At 41.5% G+C, this 26,501-nt stretch overlaps 1 protein-coding gene across 1 annotated transcript; it reads left to right on the top strand.

Annotated features, from left to right (window-relative positions):
* The first annotated feature begins 11,572 nt into the window (after nt 1-11,572).
* On the top strand, nt 11,573-12,949 carry TMEM215 (transmembrane protein 215). The gene is made up of 2 exons (XM_025360734.1): nt 11,573-11,876; nt 12,184-12,949. Exon 2 carries the CDS (start codon nt 12,242-12,244, stop codon nt 12,947-12,949), a length of 708 nt encoding a protein of 235 aa, XP_025216519.1. The 5' UTR covers nt 11,573-11,876; nt 12,184-12,241.
* The last annotated feature ends 13,552 nt before the right edge of the window (nt 12,950-26,501 follow it).

The raw sequence follows: 26,501 nt of genomic DNA, 5'->3' as shown, positions 1-26,501 counted from the left end.
GAGTGAAAGCCACATCCTCAAGCCCAGTCTTCATCAGTAATAAAGGCTGTGTTTTGGCCTCCCTTGTTCTGTTCCTCAATTTCTTCAGCACCACGTGGTGAAGAGAGGTGCCATTAGTGACTGCCCTTCAACGATGCCAATATCCAGATGCCCAAAGCCAGCAGTACTTCCAGCCCTTACAATTGGTGAGATTTTTCAGTATCCTTTCAATAGTGTTCCTTGTTTAGAGTTACCTCAAATGGCTTTTTCTTCCTTGAAATCAAAGAATCTTGGGTAGAATAAGACATTTCTCTGAAAGTTAGGCTCAAAAGATAAAATGGCAATTGGTTTAAGTCTTTATTACTAATTTGGAAGACATGATACCGGTAGGTAGAGAAGCACTTGTCTGCACACATTTTTACATTAATTTTTTTGGATTAGAAATTTTATTTTGTCAAATATGTTTAATAGATAGCAATAATGTTAATGTGTTAACAGCAAAAAGCACCATTTAGAATGTTACGCCTCAAATATTTCTGAGCACAAAATGATTCATATTAATGAGTTAAAATAATTTCAATGGCTATGATAGAGTACAAATGCTAAAAAGCTGGTTTTTATTTTTAGATTTTTTTTTTTTTTTTTTTTTTTTTGAGACGGAGTCTCGCTCTGTCACCCAGGTTGGAGTGCAGTGGCGCAATCTCGGCTCACTGCAAGCTCCGCCTCCCGGGTTTACGTCATTCTCCTGCCTCAGCCTCCCGAGTAGCTGGGACTACAGGCGCCCGCCACCTCGCAGGGCTAGTTTTTTGTACTTTTTAGTAGAGACGGGGTTTCACCGCGTTAGCCAGGATGGTCTCGATCTCCTGACCTCGTGATCCACCCGTCTCGGCCTCCCAAAGTGCTGGGATTACAGGCTTGAGCCACCGCGCCTGGCTATTTTTAGATTTTTAAGCATCCCTTTTAAATTCCACTTTTTTCAGATTTCCTTTTATTATTTCATTTATTTACTTTAAATTTTTTATTTTTAATTATTATGGGTATCTAATAGTAGTATATATTTATAGAGTACATGTAATATTTTTATACAGGTATACAGTGTGTAATATTCAAATCAGCATGATTGGGATATCCATCACCTCAAGCATTTATCATGTCTTTGTGTTAAGAATATTCCAATTCCACTCTTTTTGCTAATTTAAAATATACAATAAATTATTGTTAATTTTTACATTAACATTTATTGAAGCATCATATACATAAAGGAGCTAAACCATTGGTGTACATCTGAATATATTTTCACAAATAGAACACACTCATTTAACCAGCACCCAGATCAGAAACGGGATAATTTTAGACCATGGAAGCCCTCCTTGTTCCCCTTATGCCAAAACTCTTCAGTCACACATATTTGTGTGACTTCAGTAAATTAAAGACCTCAAGATATGCCATGTAGCCAAAAAGCATTTTCCATGCTAGCCAAAAAGGAGGAGGAGTCGAACATGCCTTCCATGTGAAGGGACGGGCTACTTTCTGTTTCTTATGGACAGCTCACTTCCAGGAGGAAGAAACAAGGTCTGGGTTTTATCCACCATCTGGATACTCTCATTGTGTACTTTTTTTTTTTTTTTTTTTTTTTTTTTTAACACTCAGAGGGTAACCTTATTTCCAAAGCTTTGGGAAAACCATCACCGTCAGGCTCAGGTAGCACTTACAGTAGATACTTTTTGACTTCCCTTTATTTTTGTTTTTGTTTTGTTTTGTTTTTGAGACAAGGTCTCACTCTGTTGTCCAGGCTGGAGTACAGTGGTGCAATCTGGGCTCACCGTAGCTTCCCAGGCTCAAGCAATCTTCCCCAGCTCAAGCAATCCCCTCGCATCAGCCTCCCAAGTAGGTGAGACCACAGGCATGTGCTACCTGTAGAGACAGGGTTTTACCATGTTGCCCAGGCTGGTCTCAAATTCCTGAGCCCAAGCCATCTGCCCACCTTGGCCTCCCAAAGTGCTAGGAATTAGAGGTGTGAGCCATCATACCCGGTCCTAACTTCTCTCTTGATTTCTTCTTTGACCCATTGGCTATTCAAGAGCACACGGTTTAATTTCCATGTATTTATAGATTTTCTAACTTTCCTCCTGTTATTGAGTTCTAGTTTCACATCATTGTGGCTCGAAAAGATATTTCATATGATATCAGTCTTCTTAAATTTGTTAAGACTTGTTTTGTGGCCTGGCATGATATATCCTGGAGAATGTTCCACACATACTTGAGATGAATGTGTGTTTTGTTGCTGTTGGATGGAAAGCTCTGTATATGTCTGTTAGGTCTATTTGGTCTATAATGTTGTTCAAGTCTGCTGATTCTTTTTTGATTTTTTTTGTCTGGATAATATTTCCATTGTTGAAAGTGGGGTATTAAAGACTGTATTATTGTATTGCTATTTATTTCTCCTTTCACTTCTGTTAATATTTGCTTTATATATTTAGATTCTCCAATGTTGGGTGCATATGTATTTACAATTGTTATACCCTCTCGATGAATTGACCTTTTTGTCTCTTCTAATTTCAAAATAGACTGAAAGTCTATTTTGTATGATATAAGTATACCCACCCCTGCTCTCTTTTGGTTACCATGTGCATGGGACATCTTTTTCTCTCCCTTTACTTTCAGTCTATATGTGTCCTTAAGGCTACAATGAGTCTCTTGGAGGCATCATATACTTGGATCTTGGTGGGATTTTTTTCTAATCCATTTAGCCACTCTATGCCTTTTGATTGGAGAATTTAATCTATTAACATTTAAAGTAATTATTAATAGGTAAGGACTTACTGTTGTCATTTTGTTTATTGTCTTCTGTTTTATAGTTTCTTTCTTTATTCCTCTCTTGCTGTCTTCCCTTGTGGTTTGATAATTTTTTGTGATAGTATGTTTCAATTTCCTTCTCTTTATCTTTGTTTATCCACTACAGATAATTTTTTCTTTGTAACTTCCATAAGGCTTACATAAAACAGCTTATAGTTATAATAGTCTATTTTAACCTGATAGCAACTTAAATTTGATCACATACAAAAACTATACTTTTACTCCACCCTCAATATTTTATGTTAATGTTGTCACAATTTACATCTCATTTCTTAATATTCTGTATCCACTAATAAGTTATTGTAGCTGTAATTATTTTTAATACTTTTGTCCTTTAACTTTCATATTAGAATTAAAAGTGATTTATACACCACCATTATAATATTTGAGTTGTCTGGATCTGACTATTTTTTTTTACTAGTAAGTTTTATACTGTCATATTTTTTCATGTTTCATCCTTTTATTTCAACTTGAAGAACTCCCTTTAGCATCTCTTACAAGGCACGTCTAGTGGTAATGAATTCCCTCAGTTTTTGTTTGCATGGGAAAGTCTATCTCTCCATTTCTGAAGAGGTTTGCTGGTTAAAGCGTTTTTGATTGGCAGGGTTTTATTTTTTTTTAATCCAGCACTTTGAATATATCATCCCACTCTCACTGACCTGCAAGTTCTTGCTAAGAAATCTGCTGATAGTCTTTTGCAGGTTCTCTTGTACATATGAATCACTTTTCTCCTGCTGCTTTGAAATTCTCATCTTTAACTTTTGACAATTTGATTATAATGTGTCTTGGCAATGACTTATTTACATTCAATCTAATTGGAGTTCTTTGGTCTTCATGGATCTGGATGTTCATTTCCCTCCCCAGATTTGAGGAGTTTTTCTATCATTATTTCTTTAAATAAGCTTTCTTCTCCCTTCTCTTTCTCTGCTCCTTCGTGAACTCCCATAATGCATGTATTGATTAATTTGATGGTGTCCTATAAGTACCATAGACTTTCTTTATTCTTTTTCATTCTTTTTCTTTTTGTTCCTCAGGGTGACTAATTTCAAATGATCTATATTTAAGCTGGTCCGTACTTTAAAATGTATATGCCAATAGAATCCACCCATGGTGGCACACACCTGTAGTCCAAGCTATTTGGGAGTCTGAGACAGGAAGATCACTCGAGCCCAGGAGTTCGATGCTGTAAAACACAGTGATCATGCCTGTGAATAGACACTACACACCAGCCTGAGCAACAGAGCAAGACCCCCGTCTCTCTTTCTAAAAAGGTACCAACAGAGAACTTGGAGGCACTAAGAAACAGAACAAATGAATTTTCACTACTTTTTAATTCCTATTCAAAGCAATGCCAGGCATCATTCAGATATTATCTAAATAATTAATAGATAATATGGTTAATTTTATATGTCAAATTGGCTGGGAAACAGTGCCCAAACATTGGTCAGGCATTACTCTGAATGTTTGGTAAGAGTGTTTTTGGATGATTTTACATTTAAATCACAGGATTTTGAGTAAAGCAGATTACCCTCCATAAGGTGAGTAGCCCTCATCCCCTTATGTGAAGGCCTGAATAGAACAAAAGGCTGACTTCCCCCAGGCAAAAGGGAATTCTCCAGCAGACTGACTTCAGATTTTATCTGCAACATCTGCTCTTCCTGGTTCTACAGCAGACTGCCTTTAGATTTTATCTGCTCTTCCTGGTTCTACAGCAGACTGCCTTTGGACTCAACTGCAACTCCCTCTTTCCCTCTTGAGTCTCCAGACTGCTGGCTTCCACAACATATTTTGGACTCACAAACTTTCCACAATCACATAGCCAACTTTAAAAAATATACCTGTTTCTTTGGAGAACCCTGACTAATACATTACCCTGCACACCTTCCTACCTTCTTCCAAAGTTGGGAATTGTTCACTGCCCTGTTGGTCTCCCAGACAAGCAAGGTTCACTTGGTGGGTAAGGCAGACGAAGGGTGCTTGTCCCTAACCCATAGTCAAGCTTCTTGGTCATTTCAGAAGTAATGGACTGTTTCAAAAGGACACCATTGTATAATCCTTTTTATTTACTCCCCTAAAGCAGAAATTGTAAACTCATGACTATATCCAATTATAATTCTCATTCAGAATATTAAAACTTGTTTTTCTTTGTTCTTTAGTGAAAACACAGGCAATTCCCCATCATAATTCCTAACAAAGAGGCTTTCGGTATGAGACACTGGATAATTTGCCTCTTCTCCATCTTTTCTGTCATCTTTCTTTCTCTCTCTCTCTCTTTCTTTTTTTTGACAGAGTCTCGCTTTGTTGCCCAGGCTGGAGTGCTGTGGTATGATCTTGGCTCACTGCAACCTCAGCCTCACAGGCTCAAGCAATTCTCATGGCTCAGCCTCCTGGGTAGCTGGGACTACAGGAACCCATCATCACAAGCGGCTAATTTTTTTTTTTTTTTTTTTTTTTTTTTGTACTTTTAGTAGAGATGGGGTTTCACCATGTTGGCCAGGCTGGTCTCGAACTCCTGACCTCAAGTGATCCACCCACCTTAGCTTTCCAAAGTCCTGGGATTACAGGTGCGAGCCACCACCACTGCCAGCCATCTGTAATCTATCTTTCTTAAAAATGAAACAAATATGGGCCAGGCACGGTGGCTTACACCTGTAATCCCAGTACTTTGGGAGGCTGAGGCAGGCGGATCATGAGGTCAGGAGTTCGAGACTAGCCTGGCCAACATAGTGAAACCCTGTCTCTACTAAAAATACAAAAATCAGCCGAATGTGGTGGCACACACCTGTAGTGCCAGCTACTACGGAGGCTGAGGCAGGAGAATCACTTGAACCTGGGAGGCAGAGGTTGCAGTGAGCTGAGACAACACCATTGCACTCTAGCCTGGGTGACAGAGCAAGACTCTGTCTCAGAAAAAAAAAAAAAAGGAACAAATATGTATATAACTGACTCAGGAACAGTAGACAACAGTCACAATATTTTAATTTTATCTTTCTCTGGGGGCAGGGGGTGGAGAATGGTCCTAATGTTATCCCAAAACAGGATCTTTTTTCCAAAATCGTCAATTTTCTCAAGGCCATTGGGTCTGTAATGCTTCCTTTATCTTGAACTAAATTCTAATAAATACATAGTATTATTTCCAACATCTCCCTTCTACTCTATTGATAAGTGTGACTTTTTTTTGCGCCATACCAGACAGCTTTAATTATTGTAGTGATTAAATTTAGTTTCATAGGTGGTTAATAAAGCCCTGACTTTATTGCTTTTCTCTCTCAAACCATTTTTACTATTTATATGTGTGATTTCCCAGATGAACTTTAAAAGCCATTTTTTCAAGGTTCAAGAAAATTTCCATTTGGGATTTTAATCGGTCTTGTGCTAAACCTATAAATTAAATGGGGAAGAGCTGGAATCTTTACCATAGTCAGTCTTTCCACTAATAAATATCCCATTTATTCCATTTTTATTTAATATATCTCAATGAAACCTCCTAGTTTTCTAGGCTTCAGCTCTATGCATTTCTTGTTGATACTCTCCTTTAGCAGAGCATATTATGCTTATAATTTGTCTTGTTATGAGATATGCCCCCAATCCCCATATGAAATTTGGAGCCATGAGTTCTGCTCTCAAAGACTTTAAACTCTAGAAGGATGTTACGTAGCAGAATATACACCAGGTACATTTTCAGTTGACAGCTCAGCCACCAGAAAATCACTCCACTCTTTTCCTCTGGCCACTACTCCCCTCCTATCCTGTTGTTACAATAAAGGAGTTCCTGGCAACTACGTCACCTAACAGCTGACTGGACTGTGAATGGGCACCTGTCCCAAAATGATACAATGAACTCTTTCCCTGGGACTTTAAAATTTAGAGATCACCACCTTGTCTGCCTCTAGGTGACTAGATTTGTAATGTGGACACACTGGAGCTACTGGGGCCATGTTTTTCCACATGGATACCAGATAAAGGGAGGAAATGAGTCTGTACAAGGAAAGAGAAGAACAAAGTAGACAGAGAGAAGAGAAATAAACATCTGAGAGAAATACCTGGTAGCGTTTGAGTCTCCAATTCTGATTCTCTTCAGACGTTCAGCTACATTCCTGTCCTTGTGTGCTCAGAAAAGTCCCCAAAAAAAGACCTCTTCTTGTTTTCTGACTCAGGCTAGCTCTAGTTTATGTTACTACAACCAAAATAGCATTCCTAATACAGAGAGAAGGTAAGCAGGATCCATGTTTCATGGGTTTTCAGGCTCCAGACCTAAAAATTCAAACCCGGAAGAGACAGAAAGACTACAAGAGGGCAGACAGACATTGGGAAAAGTCTAGAGAAGGAACAAGCTAAAACAGGCCCAGGCTTTATTTGGCCATCACATTTACTGTACCTCCAGGCCTGTCTGCTCCTTTCATCACACTAGGAAAGGACTGAGCCCACACCAGGGAGTAAGACATTGATGTTAGATGAGTCTCCAGCAGAATGTGAAACATCTGTCAGTCTCAGAGAAAACAACTACAGAATTTGTATGGTACTAGACAAAAATGTCCATCTTTAACCTTCAAAGTTTCAGGAGTTCCAAAAACTCTACTATCCTTTGAGATGGAGTCTCGCTCTATCACCCAGGCTGGAGTGCCATAGCTCGATCTCGGCTCGCTGCAACCTCCATCTCCCAGGCTCAAGCAATTCTCCTGCCTCAACCTCCCAAGTAGCTGAGACTACAGGCACATGCCACCACACCTGCTAATTTGTGTATTTTTTGTAGAGATGGGGTTTCACCATGTTGGCCAGGCTGGTCTCGAACTCCTGACCTCAGGTGATTTGCCCACCTCAGCCTCCCAAAGTGCTGGAATTACGGGTGTGAGCCACGAGACCTGGTCTCTATTATCTCTTCAGGGTTGGATAGCTGAGCTGGAAGGAAGAAGTGAAGTGAAAGGAGGAGGAACCTGAGAGATGGGGGTGATGGCAACGTCTAGGGAATACACTTTACCAGCCAGCATGTGGTTTGTTCTGCTCTTTTGTCCCTCTGCTACAAGATCGGCCATGTCCCAAATGGAAGCTGCTCTGTCAATCTGAATCTCAGAGTGAAGATGGCACAGAGAAGGGCAGCAGCTGGCCTATTACAGACATGTATAATATTATGAGCATGTAGCTTCTGTAGAGCTGGAGGTCTTTTGTTGTCACCACATAATCTATCCTATTCTGACGTACACACAACTTGCTCTGAGAGCGTGAGTTCTACAAAGGCAGACCATGTCATTATTTGACTTGTACCCCTGACACCCAGCACAATGCTAAGCACACAATAAATACTCAAGTTATATTGGACGAATGAAACCTTTCTGGATTTTACCTGTACAATAAAGAAGTTGGAGTAGATATACTACAAGGTATCTTCAAAGGCTAGCATGCCATGATTTCCATAATTTCCAAAATAAAAGGTTCTGTTTCCTTCTGAAACACCCACATGCCAAATCTCATTTCAGCCTGAATTCCTTGCTCTTCTAATAAAAAGCCTTTGTACATGGCTGTATATGCTTACAAGATTGCAAGAACTGCTTAAGGTTTTACAATCCAAGTGCAATCAGTCTATAGAGGCAAGAAATTAAATACTAAGAAAGCCTTATCTGTCTCTGAGTATTGTGACCCTGAGTGATGTCTCCAATCCCTACCCACTGTTGCTGCTGACTTGGGCAAGTATACCTGCTGTTCAAAGACCATCTGAAATTACGTCTAAGAAGGAACTGCTTTGAAAATGAGGCTTATAATTAAACAGCAATTGAAGTTTCTTGTGGTTTTATGCATGGGTCTTATCTAATGCCTAAGTAGATAAACTGCATGGCTTAAAAATCAGAAAAGAATTAGATGTTTGTACAAGTGAGAGGAGGTCTCCATTCAGCAATCTTGCTTCTTTAGGACCCAACTTTATTTCCAGCACTATTGTTGAAACACCTCCACAACAGTGACATCAGTTCAACCCTGCAGAAGTAACTACTGCAAGGAATATTAGAGCTAAAATGAATCTTACCTAGCACCTCATTCAAAGTCTTTGTTTCATTAAGAAGTTGAAACACAGGAAGGTAAAGCTATCTTCCTAGGATCACCACTAGAAGAGGGGATAATCAAGGGACCTAGAAGGTAAAACTATAATGCCTTGGGTGACTTACTGGATGTAGGCTGTTAGGGAGAGAACGGAGTAAAGGACAATTGCAAATAATTCTCAGTTGGTAAATGATGATGGGGTTGGGTTTGGAACATAATCCCAAAGGACACAATCCCAAACCCCACAACCTCTAATGTTGAAATCCCCATAGATCAAAATCGCTAAAGTCTAAATCCCTGAAGTCTAAAATCCCTAACAAGTGTGAGGTGTCTGCATAACATCCAGATTAGATATATCAAGCAGACAGTTGGATATTACAGATTTGGGGCTGGGGGAAAAGGACAAAGCTAAAGAGAGAGTTTTGGGAGTCATCAGCCTATTCAGGCTGTTTGAGGCTATTATAGAATGAAAAGGAAGAGAAGAGAAATCAGGAAAGGGGAGAAGCAAGAATAGAACCCACAGAACATCAGTATCTAAGGGGTTTGTTAAAATAAAAATAAATAAAATAGGTGTTTATAAAGTAGCCTACAAATGAGTGACCAGGGAGATAGGAAGAAAACCAGGATAGAATGGTGTCAGTAAAGGAGAGGGTTTTAAGAACGGAAAAGTTTTCAATAGTTGTAACACACGTAGCGGGCTGCTTCCCCAGTATTCTCTCTCCCTTTTTCCTTTTAAACAAAACCCTTTTTTCAGGCCATCAGTGGATCTGGTAAATAAATAAACAACAATTTCCCAGGTACCTTTGTATCCCAAAGCTCATCCATCTCTGGTCGATTATAAGCAGATGCCTATCTACTTGGTGGGGCTGCCAGGAAAATTATTATTGTCCTTATAAAAGTGGCCAAAGAACCGGCACCTCACTTTTACCCTTTGCATTTTCTCCTTTCTTTCCTCCTAAATGATTCTATGCCTAAAGGTGCAGCAGCTGTCTAATGATCGTGAGTACAAAAGACACAAAATAGATGATGGAGTGGAAAATGAGAAGGATCTGCTTCCTGATCCACCTTTAAAAGTGAGAAAGTTGGGAGTCGGGCTTGGCTCCTCCCTTCATCTCACTTCACGGTGCTCCAAGACACTTCATTTAACCCTTAAATACCCTCAGATCTGCTTTCTTCTAACTTCTCTACCAGGCCTACATTGTTAAGGCCACATCATGTCTTTCCCAGCGTACTGAACTGCCCTCCTAACAAGACTCTCAGCTTCCAGACTTACCAGCTCCAACCTGTGCTCTCACCTGCTGTCCCTTCAGTCAAACTGGAATGTTTTTATATTGATCTTTGCTTAAAATACATTCAGGGTTCTTCATTGCCTAGCGGATAAAAAGTCATTAGTCCCACAGCCTTTATAATTTGTTTGGCTTCTGTCATACATGATGAAGACACTAATTATGATGACAAATATATATACATATACATGTGTACGTGTGTGCATGTGTGTGTAATTTTTGTACACGGACTATGTACCAAGCATTGTGCTAGGAACTTTACGTTTATTTAATCCTCACAATGTTCCCTCATATATTTGGTATTAATCTCATTTTACAAATAGGACGACTGATTCTCAGAGAAGTTAAGTCACTTGCCCAGGAACATACAGCTAGTTTAAGTGGGGAAGACCCAGATGTGAAAATTCTTTCCAGTAAAGCAGTGTCTTGACATGAAAGCATGTACCGCTCACCAACCTGTTCTCCACCGCCCTCCTCTATCCTAAATGGGCAGCCCTGTTGAAGAATCATAGCCAAAGCCAGTCTTGCCCCCGGGGCCAAAGGAATCCATCTGCCTCTGCCAACTACCAGAGCGGGAGGAACGCAGGATCTCAACGCCTGCTTCAGCAAGGGAGGAGAGAATCGCCCAGAGCCGGAGCGGCGTCGCAGGGTGGTGGTCCTGACCGGACAAGGCCACTTCTCCTCGTGAACTGGGGGCCAGAGAGCCCTTCTCCCTGTCCGCCTGGCACAACGGCGCTGTGGAAGTGAAATCCCGGCTCCAAGGTCACCCTGTCACGAGCCTGGAGCTGGAAAGCCACGGGGACTCCGAGGACTCACCCAAGGCCCAGACTAGCCCGGCACCCACCCCTCACCACTAACCCACTCCGCCTGGGCGCTGACTCTGTGCGCTCCCGCGGCGCAGTCGCTCCGCTGCAAGAGCGCTTTCGCGCAGCGCCACCGCCCAGTGCCGGGACCAAAGGAGTCCTCGGGCACCGGCTCCCCGAGGCACACAGCCCCCTGAACCCCGAGTCAGGGGATTGAGAGAAGGGCGGTCGGGGAGCCCCTCGGCCTGCCGTCAGTCGCTCGGATTTGTAACTGGAGAAGGGTGCGGGTCCCCGAGGGACATCTCCAGCTGGCACCTAACCCCTCGGATCCCAGACTGGGAGCCCGAGCTCGGACATTCCAACGGTTGCCCGGTGGGCAAACCGACCCTGGTTTCCGACTCCGGTCACTGGCAGCCTCGCGCCCCAGACCCTCCCCGGGCACGGAAACGGGTCAGGTCGCCCCGCTCAGCCTCCGGGACGGCGGCGGCACAAACCCCGGCCGCTCCCAGCAGCCCCGACGAGACCCCGGCAGCGCCTGCCGCTGGGTGGCCTCTCTCTGGTGCTGACCCCCTCGCGCCCCCGCGCGTCCGTCTGCGTTTCTGAGCCTGCTCTGACAGTGATGTAACAAGGCCAGGCTCGCGCCGCGTCCCCTCTTTCCCAGACTCAGTGCTCCCTCCTCCCGCGCCCCGCGCTCTGCGCGCTGAGCTGGCGCCGGGCTCCGCTTGCACAGCACCGGGACCGACGGGCACTGCTGGGAGAACCGCTCTCCCACGTTCCACCTCCCCAATGCAGAGTCCGTGGGGGAAACCAGGCTTTCCTCCCAGAACCAGGGGAGCGAGCCGAGGGGGCAGCTGCTGTGGAGGCTTCTGAGGAGACAGCCTGGCTTCTTTCCCTACTTCCTGGAGAGGGCAAGAAACCTCAGGTACCTCGTTGACCCCAGCAGGTGCGTGTTGATATGAGAGAGAGACAGAAGTTGCAATAGTGTGAGGGAGAGAGGGAGGGCACGAGAGAGAAAGGGAGGGAGGGAGAGGGGACGGAGAGAAAGAATAGAAATAGAAACAGGGAGAGATTGCAAGAGAAACGCGGAGAGAGAGAGATTGCAAGAGAGATACAAAGACTGAAAGTCAAGAAGCTAGTCAGAGAGAAAGAACAAGAGAGAGATAAGAGTTGGTGGGTGGGAGCTAGACTTGGGTTTTTTTAAAACGCACTGTGGTTTTCACCTCTGACAGAATAGAGGAACGCTGCTCCCTGGTCAGCAAGCAGCCCCCAACCTGGATGGGGTGAAAGATGCGGCCTGATGACATTAACCCGAGGACTGGGCTGGTGGTGGCCCTGGTCAGTGTCTTCCTGGTCTTCGGTTTCATGTTCACCGTCTCTGGGATGAAAGGGGAGACTTTGGGAAACATCCCCCTCCTGGCCATCGGGCCAGCCATCTGCCTACCAGGCATCGCGGCCATTGCCCTGGCCAGGAAAACCGAGGGATGCACCAAGTGGCCAGAGAACGAGCTTCTATGGGTCCGCAAATTGCCCTGCTTCCGGAAACCCAAAGACAAGGAGGTGGTGGAGCTGCTGAGGACCCCTTCAGACCTGGAGTCCGGCAAGGGGAGCTCAGATGAGCTGGCTAAGAAGGCGGGCCTCAGGGGGAAGCCTCCCCGACAAGGCCAGGGTGAGGTGTCCATGGCCAGCTCCATCACCACCCCCACACCCACGGAGGAAGGAGAATGCCAGAGCCTGGTCCAGAGTGGGCATCAGGAGGAGACGTCCAGATACCTGGACGGCTACTGCCCCTCGGGCAGTTCCCTCACCTACAGTGCCTTGGACATCAAGTGCTCAGCAAGGGACAGACCTGAGTGCCCTGAGCCCGAGGACAGCATCTTCTTTGTGCCCCAGGACAGTATCATCGTTTGCTCCTACAAGCAGAACAGCCCCTATGACAGATACTGTTGTTATATCAATCAGATACAAGGCAGGTGGGACCACGAGACCATCGTCTAATCTCTGCATACAAAGGTCACTGGATTGATAGAAATATGACTAAGCCCAGCTCCCCATGGAAGGAAATTACTCTGCTTGGAGAGCCTTCACACTGTTAGAAATTGACCCGGTATGTGATGGGTGTGATAACCTCTGGTACCCAAGAGTCATGTAAATAGGCATGTTGGGGACACATTTTAGGGAAGGGCGATAAGGGTTAAGGACACTGGAAGAGGCAGTGGGTAGGAAAGGAAGCCACTCCGGTTGCTTCTTAACAATTTACACAATGTTGAATGTTTTGTAAAATAACCTAAAAAGTGCTATCCAGGACCAGCTAAGAGCAAGATAAATCTAGAGTGGGCTGCAGATGTGAGGCATCAAATGATGCATGAGCTGACCATAGGGAGACTGAGCTGCTTTATGTTGGAATAAATTGAAAAAATTAATGATCTGTTATATAAAATAATTTTTGTCTGGTGAAAAGCTTATCACACTTGGTATTTGCTGAAAGAAAAAAAAATCAAGATATAAGAGTTAAACCCTCCTTAGATGGGATTGTTTTGGGGAAAAGGGGAGTTAAAGACAGTTGGATTATGTAACTGAGTCTTGTGGCATTATTGTCTGACAAGATTGTGGTTTCTAATAAAGTAAAATAAGTGTGACCAGCTATGTGAAAAGTTAACATTTTTAGATGGCTATGCTACTTCTTAAACTCTTCATTTAAATCCATTTATTGCGTCTTTATCTGAAATGGGTTCTTTCTAAACATTTACTATCATTCATGTATTATTTCCTTACCAGGTGCAAAATTACTTCATATGATTCTTTCACAGATTGGAATTTGTTTTCATCAAGACAAAATAAATTTTACATATATATCCAAGTCTTTAACATTGGCAGATATGTACTGATAATTACCATTCTTATATACCTTTTAAAATCTGAAAACTATAAAGTCTACACATTAGCCTTGAACATTGCACATAATTTGTATGAAATGCAATAGTTAAACTTTTGGAAGTGTCATTATTTGTACATTTGTTCAACTCCTCTCACAGACTAAATGCCAGTGAAACAAGAGCTAATCTACTAAATTTAACTGAAGCCTAGGTTGTATTAAGCTCACCTGATCAGTGAACATTACATGATAAAAGTCTCTCTATTTCATACATTTTTGCTGCTGAGGAAAACAACAAATCACAATGATATCCTAAAATGTGCTTTCTATTTCACTTGCTCAACTGCAATAGATAAGAAGGCTATTAAGCAGAATGCCATTTGATCCCTGGTGAAGAAAAATATTGAATTATATATAGGAATAGTGATAGAGTTCATCTTGAAGATCAGAAGTATTTTGTGTCCTTCAAAGAATGATCGTTTTAAGTGATCATATAGTCTTAGTCACTTTCTCCCAAAAGGGGAATTGAGGACAAAAATTTGGGCATACGTTTTTTGTGGATTTCAATTCCAACTCTGCAATTCTTTCTTAAGTATAGCAATTGCTCTGTCTTAAGAATCATGCTCTTTAAAAAAATCATAATTTTCAAGTCAAGTTCAAGATCAAAAAGATGTAATTATTTTAGTAGGGCTTAAATGTCAGAAATGAGATGCATGATCTTGGGCGAATTTTATCTTCTTACACCTGAGTTTCTTACTCTGTGAAGGGAGGGGGAATTGATTTACACTTGATTTTTTCTATCATTCATTTTCAGTTTAAATATTCTATGGTATTATGTCAAAGGCACTTTATATATTGCCAGGAAATGAGTTACAGCAAAATGCATGCCAAAGTTATGAAATTTATGATAATTATGTGACATAGATTGCACTGCTACTACTCAAAAAAGAATTTTGTAGATGTATGAAAGCAGATATTTTATTACCAAATATCATTTATTCAACACAATACATTCCTGAGAATAAAATGAACATAATCAGAGTAAAATATTTTTGAGGAGAAAACTTAAAATGTTGGTATAACTCAAAGTAATCTAATACACAACCTTGCACTAAATGTGATTGACATTGGATTTGGGATGGGGAGAGATAGTTCCCTAAAATCACAGTAACTTTTAATACTTTTAATGCATTTTGAAAACAGAGAATCATATTTTTATAATGGTGACAACTACTGGATAACTCTTAGGAATAAAAACTTCCTTTAAGATGTTTGCCACCATTAGACATGCAGAGATAGTGAGACAGAGAGATGGTCACAGAGACTCAGCAAATCTTACACAATAAGCTGCAGTTTTCTGAAAGAAGATGCTTGCACTGTCAGGTATGGTTTGGGGGTTGGAAAAGTTACTTTCTGATTTTTTGGAACCATTTCAAACTCCTTCATATCATTCTCTCTCTTTCTAAAATGAGGGTCAACTACTAGTTTAGAGATATAAGGTATTTTATCTTGTTTTCAAGTTCTGCTTCAGAACAAAACCTATTTCATGTTTCTTCTCCCATTACCTACTTAACATACTTAAGGTATTTAAGTATGCATTTGAGGAAATATTTTCCTGTGCTAAAATAAAGGTTTGCAAATGTTGGTGTGAGAGGTTTTAACTTTGACCAGTGAAAATAAAATGTATGACTGTGTGTGTGAATTTCTCTTAACATATTAACAAACCCCTTTCTATATGCAACAAGGTAGCCTGGTGCCCCAAATCAATACTTGTAAGTACTATTCAGAGTTAAACTTCCAAAGTCAAAAATATATATACACACAAAAAAGGGTAAAACCCGCATTCTTTTGAACCAAGGTAGAAGAGAAAGAGAAAAAAAGTGTCTCAGCCCTTTAGAGGAAAAGAGAGCAACTCATTACAATGAGTTAGACAGTTTTAGCAAATTGTTCTTATTAATATAATAGGCATGAGGATTGTTCCTGGTAGCCTTTAAGAGCTCCTAGACAGATATAAATTTAAGTAGGCATTCCTTTATTTTGCTGTTAATCCAAATAGACGTTGCAACTTGATTTTGAATAGGCATTTTATTTTCAAAATTTCTCTACTGAATTTCTCTTGCTCTATGTGCCTACTTGTTGTGCACATGGGTTCTTTTTCCAAACTGCTTCTTGATTCTTAAGTGAGAATTCAGACAAGATACTCAAACGAGAGCACATTAGACATCTGTTTTAAGATTTATTTTCTGTTGCAGTTATCTTGGCAAACAAAATCCACATACAGTTAAGTTCAGGCTCTCTTCCAAACCCTACTAAGCAGCTGCTTTGAAAATGTTTTCAATATTATGGATCTTAATATCCATTGAGATGACAAATGTAGGAAAGGAAGATTCATTTTGTTAAATGTTTTTTCTCTTTTGCAACATCCAAGCTCTACTTATTTATTAATAGCCTCCCTCTGTACCCACAACATCATTTATTTGGTGAATTCACTATTATTAATACTAGTATTGTATCATATTAAAGAAAAAGTTTCTGAAAACCCACCACCTCACTATCCTAAAGCAACTACTGTGTTTCTATTTTGGCATATCATCTTCCAGGCTTCCTCCACATGCATATGCAGCATACATATTATAATAGTGTGTTTTTCTTTTCTCTTTTAATTATATTCCAAGCATGTTTCCATGTTTCTATGTAGTATTTCTAATTATCAATGAACAATTGTGTAATATGCCATTTTAGTGATGTCCCATAATTTATCATGCCATTCCTTATTGCTGGCAAGATACCAAGTTTTATGGATGGTTTTGTATGTTTTTTTCCTTTTGCTGGTTACACTGCTATATTATTTGTTATATGCCAATAGAGAGGAACTTTACTATTGAACAGCCATCTCCTTGTGGCTGAGAGGAGGCAGAAATGTGTAAATGAATGGAACTCTCCATATGGTTGTGGGGGTCTTCCCTTCACTCACGTGCATATAAGACCCAGGGTGGGAAACAAAACCATGCTTCTTCAAAAAGGTCCTCCCATCAGGACCAGAACTAGTATGTTTAGGAGTAAGATGGAACGGAACATTTCCCCAGCTAAGATATCAGTGATGTGTTTCTCACAATCAGATTACAGTGGTGTCAGTCTTCAAGAGCATTGTGTTCAACAAGCAAAATGATAAATAGATGTAAACAATAATAATGACTTTGTAATATGCCAAAAGCATTTTCTTAAAGTACCTCATCATATATTTTATAATAGACTGTATTTCATATGTATATATGTATTGTCGCCTATCAGTGACTTACAAATGAACTGGAATTTCGGGAATCTGATAGACTCTGCCCTTGAGTTTTCTATGTTTCAGTTTCTTACTAGGAAAAACTAAACTGAGGATGGAAATGGGGACAAATGCTTGGTTTGCCCAAATATCTTAATAAAAGACTAGATTCCATTCAGCCTCTTGTCCAGTTCACATAAAATCATGTAGACACCATTGAGTTTGAGACCATGACTTTGATTTCTCATGACCTACCACAGGGTCCTCACTCAATGGGCACCCAACCAAAAGAAATGTGTATATGATGCTGCCAAGATACACAAACAGGCAGGCACTGATGTTAGATATCCATAGTCTTTGGCAAGTTGTTCCTGGGACTGACCCTTATTAGGGATTCTTTTTTTATTTTTCCTTTATTCCTTCCCCGACCCCAGATTAGAGCCTGCAGACTTGGTATTCTCGGTGATAGTACGAAGCTTTGCATGCTTTATCCTTAATAAGGTACAGAGTTACAAAATGAACCGATTACAAAACAGTACATAAAGCTATTAAAAATCTCCTGTGCTGCTCTTTGATAAATCTATCTTTAGAAAGTTAAACATAAAAGATAATTTTGCAATTAATCACTTTCTTATTTTTCATGGTAATGAACTATTGTACGTAAGACAACTCTTCAGTAGGAGGCAAGACCACATTTGTTTGAAAAAACTAGGCTTTTGAAAATCACCTGCCTGTATCTTAACATGAAAAGTATGGGCAATTATTTTCTTTTCTTTTTTTTTTTCCTGAGATAGGGTCTCATTCTGTCGTCCATGCTGGAGTGCAGTGGCATGATCTTGGCTCACTGCAACCTCCATCTCTTAGGTTTCAAGCGATTCTCCTGCCTCAGTCTCCCCAGTAGCTGGGATTAAAGGCACCTGCCACCAAATGGCAATTTTTTGTATTTTTAGTAGAGATGAGCTTTCACCATGTTGACCAGGCTGGTCTCAACTCCTGACCTCAGGTGATCCACCAGCCTCAGCCTCCCACAGTGCTAGGATTACAGGCGTGAGCCACTGCACCTGGCCATTATTTTCTATATAAGTGATTAGACCACCAGACCAACTCAGAAAGGCCCACTCTGTCCCTCTGCTTTTCCGAACTACCTCCCATCCCCTACAGGAGCCTCTTGAATGCTCCTGATTGTGCCCTGCAGCTGACCACCCTAAGGCTTTGCCCCAGCCATTTTCTGTGCCTCAAATTCCCCATCTTCACCCTTCTGCTGCGTAAGGCCCTAACGTCCTTCAAGGAGAAGCTGCCACATCTTCCACCATCTTCTGGATTTTCTGACTCAGAACCAAACCTTCTATTATTCTCTGGCCTCACAACACCCTCCACCACTATCATCACACACATTAGTTTCATAGGTATCTGTCTCTCCAACTGTAGTGTGAACTCCTTGAAGGCGGGGACCACATTTTATCCATCTTTCCAATCCCCTACTTCACCCCCGACACACTCATTTATTCCGTCTTGCTTAGTGAAAACTCTGAATTGCACCATTTAGGTCACCCTCAATGCCTACTTTCTTTTTCAAGTTGAATGTAGTCCACAACAATGTGGATTAAAATTGGCTTCCGTGAGTTGGGACCCTAACTTTCATTTTAGCATATTGTTTCTTTGGGAAAACCACGTCTTATGTAACAAGAAGAAAGAAAGAAATCCTTCCAGAACATTTTTCCCTACCTCCATGATTGACCTAACTTCCACTCCATGAGTCAGAGACTGCACCAAACATGTGATAAGAACTGGTGGTTCTAGGAGCATGTGACAACCATTGAATTCCTGGCCAGAAATAAGGTGAATCAATGTACTCAGGTTAATCCTGCAAGTAGGTCAACAAAATATAATTCCTCAGCTTTGACTATCGTCCTTCTAATGAGTTTTTTCACCAATAATTCTTAAGAAGACCTTCAAGACCACCTGGGTATTATCTTGGGTCAGTATTGAGGGGCTGAGTTGCAGACCCTCTCCCACCACCACCAGTGATGCTCCCCTTCTCCATAAAAGCTGTAAATACTCAGAGACCATGGTTTGTAATTCAGAGAAGTCCTGGTTTGTTCTGGAACAAGAGATGGCATTGTTCAGCAATTCCTGCGAGCAGTATTTGAGGCCGGTCTTAATAACTTCTGACCCATGTAATTTTTCCTGTGAATTTTCCCAACTACCTGACTAGGTAAAAATAGGATTTAATTAGAGTAACTCTTTATCTTGACTGTGGTGAATATCAGGGTCTCTTTTAACAATAGCAAGAAAGACCTCCTTTAAGTATGTATAGGAAAGGGAGCATGGGGAAAGAAAGAGCAGAATTGTGGGCATGGGGAGAAGAGCCAACAATCCCTGATTAAGCCAGTCACGGTTGCAGCATCCACCCCCTCCATCCCCCTAGCGTTAGTTACTTCTCATCTCTACTTTAGAAGCAAATGCCAGAAAATGGACTAAGAGGACAAACCAAACAGAAAATGTTTTAAAAACGTAAAGAGTAAAAGGAAAGTGTTAGAGAATTTTAATATATTTTTAAATGGCTGTGAAAATACGTACTCAATTTAAGAGTATATTCCAACAAGGGCAATATTCAGCTAGAAATATACTGCTGGGCAGGGTTAAAAGAAATATAAAAGAGCATCCAATAAATAAGATCAAATGGGTTCAAAAACTATTCAATAATAGACTAAGAAGTATAATAAAAACTATGAAGCTAAAGGAATATGAAGTGAATAAGACTAGCTGAAGTATTAGAAGGATAAAGATAGTAAAGTTAAATAATTTTAAAGGCATAAAGTCAGCCAAAACTTTCCACTGAAACAACAATGGGGTATTAAATGCAAGCAACAACACAGAGGCCAGAACTAAGACCCCAGCAATGTGTTGCAGGCTGAGGCAAGAGCAGACAAGGGACATAGGTTGTGCTCAATTCTCCTCCCAGGCGAGATCCCCTCAAAGCAGGCTGTCACCCTTCAGGTTGCAAAAATTCAAGGCCCAAATGATTTTTTGCATATGACACCAAAAGCACAGGCAACAAATGCAAAAATAGACAATGGGATTTCACCAAACTAAAATAATTATGAACAGAAAAGGAAACAATCTACAGAGTGAAGATAACCTATGGAGTGGGAGAAAATATTTGCAAACCATACATCTGATAACAGGTGTATTAGTCTGTTCTCACATTGCTATAAAGACATACCCAAGATTGAGCAATTTATAAAGGAAAGAGATTTAGTTGACTCACAGTTCCACATGGCTGGGGAGGCCTCACAGTCATGGAGGAAGACAAAGGAAGGGCAAAAGGGGTGACTTACATGACAGCAGGCAAGAGAGCATGTGCAGGGGAACTCCTCTTTATAAAACCATCATATCTTGTAAGGCTTACTCACTATCATGAGAACAGCACCAGAAAAACCTGCCCCCATGATTCAATTACCTCCCCGTCTGGGTCCATCCCACAACACATGGGGATTACTACAGTTCAAGGTGAGATTTGGGTGGGGACACAGAGCCAAACCATATAAACGGGTTAATATCCAAAATGTATCAGGAGCTCAAACAACTCAATAGCAATAAAACAATCCAATTTTAAAATGAGCAAAGGACTGGAATAGACATTTCTCTGAAGAAGACATCCAAATGACCAGCAGGTATAAAATGCTCAAAATAATTAGTCATCAAAGAAATACAAATTAAAATCACAATAAAATATCACCTCACACCTGTTAAAATGGTTATTATCAAAAAGACAAAAGATAACAAGTGCTGGAGAGGATGTGCAGAAAAAGGAACCTTTGTACACAGTGGGTGGGAATGTAAATTAGTATAGTCATGGAGCTTCCTCAGAAAACTAAAAGTAGAATTACCATATAATCCAGAAACCCCACTACTGGATATATACACAAGCGATATGAAATCAGTATGTTGAAGCGATATTTGCACTCCCATATTTATTGCATCACCATTCACAATAGCCAACATATGAACCTAAATCTTCATTAACAGTTGAATGGATAAAGAAAGCATTGTATATTATACACAATGAAATATTCAGACTTTAAAAAGAAGGAAATTTCATCATTTGTGACAATATGGATGAAGCTGGAGGATGTCAACGCTAAGTGAAAAGAGTCAGGCATGGTCTCATATGTGGAATCCAAAATAGTTCAACTTATAGAAGTAGAGAGTAGAAGGGTGGTTAACAGAGGCTGGGGTAAGGGAATGAGGAGACGCTGGTGGATAGGTACAAAGTTTTAGTTAGACAAAAGGAGTAAGTTTTCCAAATCTATTGTAAAGTATGGTGACCATAGTTAATAATAATGTATTGTATGTTTCAACATTGCTGAAAGAATCGATCTTAGGTGTTCTCACTGTAAAAACATAAGCATGTGAGATGATGTATTATGTTCATTAGCTTGACATAATTATTGTATAATGTATACAGGTACCAAACCATCACATTCTACCCCATAAATATATAAAACTATTATCTGTCAATTAAAAATAAAAAGGTAAATTAAGGCACATGTCTGAATATGTCCCCCAAAGTTCATGCACTGGAAATTTAATTTCCAATGCAACCATGTTGGGAAGTAGGGCCTTTTGGGAGGTATTTAGATCATGAGGACTCCAACTCCACGAATAGAATAATGCCTTTATAAAAGGGCTTAGCAAAGGGAGTTTGGCCCTTTTTTGCCCTTCCACCTTCTGCCATGTGAAGACATAATGTTTCTTCCCTCCAGAGGATGAACTTTCAAGGCACCATCTTGGAAGCGAAGAACAGCCCTCACTAGATGCTGGTGCCTTGATCTTGGACTTTCCAGCCTCCAGAACTGTGAGAAATGAATTTCTGGTTTTTATAAATTACCCAGTATGTAGTATTCTATTGTAGCAGCACGAAAAAAAGACAAAGACAGGAACTGAGTGTACAGTATTCCATGAGGCATTTCTGAAGACCAGCATTCAAATAACTATACTTTGTGAAGTCTTCCCCCAATTCCCAAATCTAGAAGCATCAATCAGAAAAGTCAAATTTCCAGAAGTCAGAAAGATTGAAGAATCAAAAGAAAGAATAAAAAGTTACATAACCCCCAGAATTACCCTTATTTTCTTGGCCCTTGTCATTCACTGCATAACAATCTCCCAACAAACCACTCTTCCCTCAGCAGGGAGACTTGGATGATCAGAAAAAAATATACATCTGCTGGATATATTTTGCTTCCAGATGTTAGATTTTGAGGTCCCCAAGTTTACCCAACAATAGTTGCTATGTCCTGCCTTCACTCTAGGTACCAAAATTGATATGGAGTTTTTATGAGAGTTCTAAGAAGGTTTATAATGCATATTTAATATATCAAGGAACCAGCAACCCATTGGAAAACATAATCCTTGCCTTCCCTAGTCTTACTCTATGAGACCTTGAATGAGCATTCTTAGCCCTACCCAAAGCCTGAGCAAATATCATTAAGGTAGGCCAGTGGTTCTCAAGCCCTAGCATACATCAGAATCACCTGCAGGGCTTGTTGGAATACAGAATGCTGGGGCCACCTCCAGAATTTCCATTTCTGAAAAAAATTATCAGGTTATACCAATGATATGGGTCCAGGTATCCTTCAATCGGTGCATGCATACTTTTTTAAAGGTGGGATCTGGCTATGTTGCCCAGAATGAAGGTTACAGGCATGATCTACAGCTTCAAACTGCTGGATTCAAGCAATCCTCCTACCTCATCCACCTGAGTAGCTGGAACAACAGGCATGCACTACCACGCCCAGCTGCTTTTAAATGGTTTTATATCCAGGAACCTGGTATAGCCCCTAGGCCCAGCCATGCCCAAGCAGCAGCATTTGGATCTAATGTCTGGTATACAATAAACAATCAGTAAATGTATTAGTCTGTTTTTACACTGCTGATAAACACATATCTAAGACTGGGCAATTTAAAGAGGTTTATTGGGCTGGGTGTGGTGGCTCATGCCTGTAATCTCAGCACTATGGGAGGCTGAGGTGGGTGAATCACGAGGTCAGGAGATCGAGACCATCCTGACTAACATGGTGAAACCCCCTCTCTATTAAAAAAAATAATAATACAAAAAATGCAAAAATTAGCCAGGCGTGGTGGTGGGCACCTGTAGTCCCAGCTACTTGGGAGGCTGAGGCAGGAGAATGGCGTGAACCTGCGAGGCAGGGCTTGCAGTGAGCCAAGATGCAACACTGCACTCCAGCCTGGGCAAAAGAGTGAGACTCTGTCTCAAAAACAAAACAAAACAAAACAAAAAATAGAAAAAATTAGCCAGGTGTGGTGGCGGGCACCTGTAGTCCCAGCTACTCAGGAGGCTAAGGCAGGAGAATGGCGTGAACCCTGGAGGCGGAGCTTGTGGTGAGCCGAGATTGTGCCACTGCACTCCAGCCTGGGAGACACAGCGAGACAGACAGAAAGAAAGAAAGAGAGAAAGAGAGAGAGAGAGAGAAAGAGAGAGAGAGAGAGAGAGAAAGAGAGAAAGGGAAGAAAGAAAGAAAGAAAGAAAGAAAGAAAGAAAGAAAGAAAGAAAGAAAGAAAGAAAGAAAGAAAGAAAGAAAGAAAGAAAGAAAGGAAGGAAGGAAGGAAGGAAGGAAGGAAGGAAGGAAGGAAGGAAGGAAGGAGAGAGAAAGAGAGAAAGAGAGAGAGAAAGAGAGAAAGAAGGAAAGAAGGAAAGAAAGAAAGAGGTTTATTGGACTTACAGTTCCACATGGCTGGGGAGGCCTCACAATCATGATGGAAGGTGAAAGGCACATCTCGCAGGGCAGCAGACAAGAGAAGAAAGAGCTTGTGCAGGGAAACTCCCCTCTTTAAAACCATCAGATCTCATGAGACTTATTCACTATCATGAGAATAGCACAGGAAAGACCAGCCCCCATGATTCAATTGCCTCCCACTAGATCCCTCCCACAACATGTGAGAATTCAAGATGAGATTTGGGTGGGGACACAGCCAAACCATATCATTCTGCCCCTGGACCCTCCCAAATCTTATGTCCTCACATTTCAAAACCAATCATGCCTTCCCAACAATCCCCTAAAGTCTTAACTTATTTCAGCATTAACTTAAAAGTCCACAGTCAAAAGTCTCATCTGAGACAAGGTAAGTCCCTTCCACCTATGAGCCTGTAAAATCAAAAGCAAGTTAGTTATTTCCTAGCTACAATGGGAGTAAAGGCATTGGGTAAATACAACTGTTCCAAATGGGAGAAACTGGCTGAAACAAAGGGGTTACAGGCCCCATGCAAGTCAGAAATCCGGCGGGCAGTTAAATCTTAAAGCCCAAAATGAACTCCTTTGACACCATGTCTCATATCCAGGTCATGCTGATGCAAGAGGTGGGTTCCCATGGTCTTAGGCAGCTCCACCCCTGTGGCTTTGCAGGGTACAGCCTCTCTCCCAGCTGCTTTCATGGGCTGGCATTGAGTGTCTGCTACTTTTCCAAGCACATGGTGCAAGCTGGCAGTGGATCTAGCATTATGGTGTCTGGAGGACAGAGGCCCTCTTCTCACAACTCCACTAGTTGGTGCCCCAGTAGGAACTCTATGTTGGGGCTCCAACCCCACATTTTCCTTCCACACTGCCCTGTCAGAAGTTCTCCATGAGGACCCCACTCCTGCAGTAAACTTCTGCCTGGGCGTCCAGGCATTTCCATATGTATCCTGAAAGGTAGGCAGAGATTCCCAAACCTCAATTATTGACTTCTGTGCACTTGCAGGCTCAACACTACATGGAAGTTGCTAAGGCTTGGGGCTTCCATCCTCTGAAGCAATGGCCCAAGCTGTACCTTGGACACTTTTAGTCACACCTGGCACAGCTGGGATGCAGGGCACCAAGTCACACAGCATGGGGACCCTGGGCCTGACCCACGAAACCATTTTTCCTCCTAGGCCTCTGGGCCTGTGATGGGAGGGGCTGCTGTGAAAACCTCTGCCATGCCCTGGAGACATCTTCCCCATTATCTTGGGATTAACATCTGGCTCCTCATTACTTATGCAAATTTCTGCAGCCACCTTGAATTTCTCCTCAGAAAATGAGATTTTCTTTCCTATAGCATTGTCAGGCTGCAAATTTTCTTAACTTTTATATTCTGCTTCCCTTATAAAACTGAATGTCTTTAACAGCACCCAAGTCACCTCTTGAATGCTTTGCTGCTTAGAAATTTCTTCCACCAGATACCCTAAATCATCTCTCTCAAATTCAAAGTTCAACAAATCTCTAGGGCAGGAGCAAAATGCTGCAAGTCTCTTTGCTAAAACATAACAAGAGTAACCTTTGCTCCAGTTCCCAACAAGTTCCTCATCACCATCTGAGACCACCTCAGCCTGGATTTCATTGTCCATACTATTATCAGCATTTTGGTCAAAGCCATTCAGCAAGTCTCTAGGGAGTTCCAAACTTTCCCACATTTTTCTATCTTCTGAGCCCTCCAAACTGTTACAACCTCTGCCTGTTACCTAGTTCTGAAGTCACATCCACATTTTCGGGTTATCTTTTCAGCGGTACCCAACTCCTGGTACCAATTTACTATATTAGTCCATTCTCACACTGCTGATAAAGACACACTCGAGACTGGGCAATTTACAAAAGAAAGAGGTTGATTGGACTTACAATTCCACATGGCTGGTGAGGCCTCACAATCATGGCAGAAGGTGAAAGGCATGTCTTACACGGTGGCAGACAAGAGAAGAGAGAGCTTGTGCCAGGAAACTCCCCTTTTTAAAACCATCAGATCTCTTAGGACTTATTCACTATCATGAGAACAGCACAGAAAAGACCTGCCCCCATGATTCAATGACCTCCCACCAGGTCTCTTTAACAACATGTGGGAATTCAAGATGAGATTTGGGTTGGGACATAGCCAAACCATATAAATGAATAATACTGTTTAATTCCTAAGACTGAGATTCTGTTTTGGGGCAGTGTGCTCCACCTTCCCTGATGGAACAGAAGCCTAGTCCTCTACCCTAACTTGTTCAACTGGGCTCACAACTCCCTACCTGTCTCCAGACCTTGCATGGACAATGTGCACAAAAACCAGACCTTTTGCTTAGTGAGGGAGATACGAGGGAACCCAAGTGGGACAGGCCCTCTTTAGACTCTTGGATTTAGACTCCTTGTCTGCCTGGTAAAAGCCCACTCCATCAGGATCCGGTTTGTCCCAACCATTCCTGGTCAACTCTTTTCCCTACCAAACCATTCCTGAGATCCCAGCAGGATCCTGGCTACAGGTGCACAGTTGCATTGGGATAACAGGGAAAGTATCTGAACCAGGTTCTGATGGTAAATTTGAAACGGAGATTTGCATTAGAGGTGCATGGATTGCAGTGTCTAATTTCCTTCTTTCTTCCCTGGGACTTG

Source organism: Theropithecus gelada, chromosome 15, assembly GCF_003255815.1.
Source record: "Theropithecus gelada isolate Dixy chromosome 15, Tgel_1.0, whole genome shotgun sequence".
Taxonomy (NCBI): domain Eukaryota; kingdom Metazoa; phylum Chordata; class Mammalia; order Primates; family Cercopithecidae; genus Theropithecus; species Theropithecus gelada.
The sequence above is the reverse complement of the archived record's forward strand: the minus strand, read 5'-3'. Positions and strand labels throughout refer to the sequence as shown.